This window comes from Zychaea mexicana (assembly GCF_025766255.1).
Source record: "Zychaea mexicana strain RSA 1403 chromosome Unknown BDB00scaffold_54, whole genome shotgun sequence".
Lineage (NCBI taxonomy): Eukaryota > Fungi > Mucoromycota > Mucoromycetes > Mucorales > Lichtheimiaceae > Zychaea > Zychaea mexicana.
Window position 1 is genome coordinate 1 of NW_026516717.1, and position 5,916 is coordinate 5,916.

At 30.7% G+C, this 5,916-nt stretch overlaps 1 protein-coding gene across 1 annotated transcript; it reads left to right on the forward strand.

Moving 5' to 3' along the window:
• Positions 1 to 3,198: 3,198 nt before the first annotated feature.
• On the forward strand, positions 3,199 to 5,548 carry BDB00DRAFT_766405 (kinase-like domain-containing protein; the record flags this gene model as incomplete). Its single annotated transcript, XM_053119590.1, has 4 exons — positions 3,199 to 3,250; positions 3,328 to 3,441; positions 4,986 to 5,080; positions 5,393 to 5,548. Coding segments are annotated over 4 exons (417 nt in total), but the record flags the coding sequence as incomplete, so codon positions are not given.
• Between the last annotated feature and the right edge of the window lie 368 nt (positions 5,549 to 5,916).

The following is a 5,916-nucleotide window of genomic DNA, read 5'->3' on the forward strand; positions in this document are numbered from 1 at the left end:
GCGATTTATCCTGTTTGAATCCTTTGAATGACCTAGGTGCAATGGTAGTCACGGGGGCACTTGCGTAGAATACTGCAGTCTCATCCATATTGTAGATGTCTCTTAGGGGATAATTTCTCAAGACTTCCTGGATTTCCAGCAGCTGAGCTTCTGCTAGTGTGACATTAGCAGAGCTTGCTTCACCACTAATTGTTTGCACCTTCAACTTGTAGCAGTTTTGGAAGCGATTTTGCCAACCATTTGAGAACGTCAGTTCGTTGGACGGAATACTCAGTTTGGCTGCAAAATTTTCACCGGCTTTTCTGATAATATCCCAATTGACTGGGATCTTCTCAAAAAATCTTTGCTCTATCCACGTATAGAGGGCATATTCCAATTCCTATTTATTCTTTATTAATTATATGGATAGCGAAGAAGTATTCGAATAATTTAGACCTACGGGAAACTTTGCACGCGACTTTTGTCTTTTACTACTGTCAACACCCTTCTCTTCATCTCGCTTTCTTTTCATGATCATTCTCGAGATAGTTGTTTCGTTGGGAACATTTTCAAGCTTGTATTTTCCTTTAGCCCAGTCAAGCAATTGGCCATAAGTAATCTTGTGATTTTTTTGCTCTTGAGTAATGTAATGTTGATATAAAGCGTCGTTTTGCTCGTCAGTAAGCTTTTGGTATTTCGCTTTTACTATAGTGGTGTGGAGATGTCGATAGTGCAGTATATAAACATCAAGAGTGAGACGACAGCCTTTTATATAAGAGTTGAGTTATAATAAGTAGCCTCAGCACAGCACCGATATCTTTTAATTGGTTTACTATCATTGACACTTAATTAACATAATAGACTCAGTCTGTGTAACATCTCATACTCATCCTCACTTTTTGTAGTTCCCCACTTTTTGCAGTTTTTTCCACCAAAAACCGCTGCTGCAAAAAGCGGGGGACCACTGTATATGTTTTTTATATAGGGGGTTAATTTATAATCATATATATTTTTGAAAACTATAAAATTTTTCTCAATCATTAGATTGTATAAATTTTTTATGTTTTCTTTTATTTATTTTAACTTTTTGTATTAAAAAACAAACATTTGTTTCACAAATATTGTTTTTTTAAATAAACAAAAAAAAACAATAAAATCAAGTCCCTTGATTTTGTTTGTTTTTTAATACAAAAAGTTAAAATAAATAAAAGAAAACATAAAAAAATTTTACAATCTAATGATTGAGAAAATTTTATAGTTTTCAAAAATATATATGATTATGAATTAACCCTCAAGGTATAATGACTATTTACATATATATATATATATATAAAATACTGAGTATATACACTTATTAAACTCTCTTACTTTAGGTATTTGGAATGGTATTAAGATGAATGTCTCTGCACGTCATCGCACTAGTGCTATGATGCCTTGGCATCTAGTTACTTATATTTGGCGTCGAAAAAATAGCCAGGACCTTTGGGGAAATCTATGCCGCTGCCTAAAGGAGGTCGAGCTACAACCTGGACGCCATTTTAAGGGTAGTAAACAAGATACAGCAAAGACTAACCCTAGGTCTTTCCTTACAGAGGTTATTCTGGAGGCTGAAGATAAAGGGTCGAATGAGATCTTTGAGTCTTATAGTAGAGAGGATGATTACGAGTCAGAGGACCCCCATACTGATGAAGGTAAAGATTATCTACTTTATTATTCTTTAATACCTAAGCTAATATTACTGATACTAACATCAAACTATGTTTATTTATAATATTATAGATGACAATGACTACCAGCCTGGTCCTAGTACAAAAAGAAGTAGAAAGGGAAAGGATAGACAGTAGAAGAAATTTTGTACTTTATCTATAATATTTCCAGTTTTTTGAGTAATTCCTGTATCACCACCATTGCCTTTTATATAATGCAATTTTTATCATCTGATAGCCCTGCGTCTGTAGTATTTACTGATATTTCTGTTACTGTGTAACGATCACTTGGTGCTGAGATACAAAAGAAAGTAGGTGTGCCGGGACTTCTTTCATTCAACCCATTTTATTATAAAGTTTCATATTTAAAAACATGCTACCATCAGAACTATCTACACAGAATTCACTTTTTGATATAAAAATTATCATATCATTAATATCAGCTGCAAATTGTGTGCGTACACCATTCTTTTTAAATTTATATGAATATAAATGTGATCTATCTAAATCCGTATCTGTATAATTAATTCGTGAATCATGACTATCTAAAATAAGTGTTACATATTTTAATAAATCTGGATTATATTTTCTTGCAGACAAAACATGTAATTTTATATTTGAAAACATATACATTAATGAATCATTTACTATTTTATTAATTCTTTTATTATTCTCTTCATTCATCCAAAATTTTTTATAAAATATATGAAATGTACTTTGAGGTAAATATTTTTCAATTTCATCTCCAGAAATACCAGAAACTAAATGATAAATAAAAATAAGCCTTTTTCTAATTCAAAATAAGGAGCTGGATACTCTTTATTTGTGTATAGTACAACTAAGAAAAAAAATACAGCTGTATAACCTAATTTTTTTAATAATATATCTTTAGTTTTTTCAATAAATTTAATATGTTTTATTTGTGTTCTATGTTTGAATTTATTATGCACAATAGGCCAATTCCATTCAAGAAATGTCCAATAATTAGTAATAATAGTATTTACTTCCTCTGTAATTAATGTTGTATAATCTATTTGCTCCATTTTTTGTTTATATTATAAAATTCAATTTAGATATAAAAAATAAATAGTTCTTTAATAAAACAAATATTAATTTATAACCAACAAGGTAATGTAGTACCCACATATTAAAGCATTGCTGTGATACATTGTTCTTTCATTGGCATTTTTCCCTTCTTTCATCGTCTCCACTTGCTTTTTCGTAAACACAATGCCTCCATCCACTGTTGACAATGACCACTTCGTGCTCCTTAGGCAGCTAGGAGCAGGAGCATGAGGCCAAGTGTATCTTGGTGAGTAACGAATAGATGCATAAATGATCAAAATTCTGAATAGTCACACTTAATTTTGTACTTGAAGCTGTGGACACCGTAGAGTCCAAGCTTGTCGCTGCCAAAGTGGAAGCTAAAGAGAAGAGCTTACTCTTGTACCGCGAGTATCGATGCTATGAAGATCCTGTTGTGAGGGGGACCTGCCAAGCACCCAAGCCATTATACTTTGGTACTCAAGGCGACTATAACGCTCTAGTTATGGATTTGATGGGTCGTAAGTACACTACATGAGCGTCATAAACTGTAAAGAGAAAAAAAGACATACGCTGAACAACAACTCCCTGCTTCTAGCCTCTCTTGAAAGTCTCTTTGAGATGTGCGACAAGTTGTTTTCCCTACAAACAGTTAGTATTTTGGGCTTGCAATTGGTAAAGTATTGTAGACTATATTTATTTGATATGGGCAGTTCACAATTGAAATAGACGACTAATATGTTGGCATTGGAAATTTAGTTGCAGCGGCTGGAGTTCATTCATTCGAAGGGCATCCCATATCGCGACATAGAGAACATCTCATAGTATAGTGATTACAAAATTATTGCACAATTTTCTTTATTTATAATATTTTTACAAGTTCGGAGTTTTTAATCATGCATACTAAAATTTCTTATTTAATACAAAATTGAATTTTTATTAATTTATAAAAATTACTTTTAAAATGGTTGCTCTCAATAATTATCTTCCCATCAATCATATACAATTATGCACAAATCTATGCAATGAGATGGATACTTTTATACAGGCTGAATTTGACTATTTTGATAAGAACAATATAATCACAAAATTACAAGAAAAAATCAATAAAAAAATAAAAGAATTGTTCTCATCATACCATTTTCTATATCTTTCTATATATAATGGCTTTTGTACTCATAAGTTTAAACGAGGAAAGAATAATAGGAAATTTTGTAGGAAAAAAATAACAGAAAAGGGTAATAAAAATAAATATGTTTGCAGAAAACATAATCCAGATCATACTCATGAAAAGAGAAGGATAATTGAAGAAAAAGGTGAAAATATTATACAACAGATAGATATACAACAAGTAGATAATCTTATTATAAATAAGAAAAAAAAAGAAAACCTATAAAGATAACTATAGGCAATCCTTTCTTCCTTTGTTTTAATAATGTTTTACCTTAAGTATTTAATATTATATGTGAAGATGATGTTCTAAAACATATTCATTTAACAACTCCTTTTCATTAAATTTGTTAATATGCAACCAGCTATTATCTATTGATGGATAGTTTTTCTATTTTACAAAAAAGATACATTCATTATATTCGACTTTATGGTCAATTATGCTTTCTATTTCATATGTTTCATTTTCTATATTTCTAACTTTATTAATATCAACAAGTTTTTTCTTTCCTTTCCCTTTACCTCTTCTTTTCTTTTCATTAAATTTAGGAATATCGTCTTTACTACTATTATTATCTTCATTATCATTTTTACTGACTTCATCATCAATATTCATATTATCATCTATATCAAAATTCAAAAATTGTTCTTGTAATTTAATCATTTCATCTTTTTTTAATGCAGCTTCACTTGAATTACTGATAACGATATCAACTAATTTAGCTTCAAATGGAAATTCAAAATCATCTGATTCCCATAGCTTATGATGTGCTTGTGTATTTATATTAAACTTATCACAAAACTTCTTTAATATTTTCAATATGTTTTATTTCTGTACGATGTTTATAATTATGATTTATAATAGGCCAATTATATTCTAGAAATTTACAATTATTTACAGTAATTTTATTAACTTCATTATTTATTTTTTGATTTAAATCTTGCTGGTCCATTATACGATTTATCTTTTTTATATATATAAAATTCAATTTTATAAATAATTAAAAGTAATTTGTAATCATGAGAAATTTTTGTAACTCTTAATTTTTATGAAATATTGCAACTAGGATACATACCCTCATTAAGCCGACAATACTGTCATGGGGGTGGACGGTGATGAGAACAAGGTTTACCTTATTGATTTTGGGCTATCAAAAAGGTTTATGGTTAGTGGAAAACATGTTGCCTAGAGGGAAGGTCTTCAGTTTGTCAGTACGCCACTATTCTCAAGCATTGATGCCGACACTAGAGAGGGTAAGAAAGACGTTATAATTAAGGGTAACAGTAATATGTATCTGGGTAAATGTTTATACTCATAAATTGTATAACCTATTACCTAATATAGTAATTGTGCTTTAAATACATATCTATAAATAGATAACATTTGTGTAACCAATGAATAAAAGTATTTTAGAATATAAAATTGTATATAAAAAACATATATTAATATTAGGAATGTATGTATATATGTATATAAATAATGTTATTCTAAGTCAAGTTGCAGCAACAATTTTTTACTGTTATTTGTTATCTATTTTGTTTCTACCACTGACAATCTCACTTATGTTGATATAGAACAATCGGTCCACAGTGACCTAGAGGCTTTAGGCTATGTCTTGTTGTATCTCACGACGAGAACGCTGCCATAGGATGGCTTGTCTGTAGAAAAGTTGATGAAGAAGAAGGAGCAACTCGGGGACGATGTAAACACTATGTGCAAAGGTGCTCCTACTGCCCTTGCTGAGTACTTTGCATATCTGTTTGAGCTTGACTTTGGCCAAAGCCAGTGTACAGAAACCTTTCCTAGTATGTGGCACAGATGGCATCCAAGGATGAAAAAAATGAGCAATAGCACGAGTTTGAATGGCTAGTATGTTTCAACTTGTCTTTCAGTCTTATTTTGTTCTTATGTTCCATATTTGGAGCCGAACGTTTATGTAACAATCCACTCATTAACATTCTTATGATTTTTATTAGTCAAAGTCACAGTACGAAAGCACCCTGCAAAAGCTGGCTA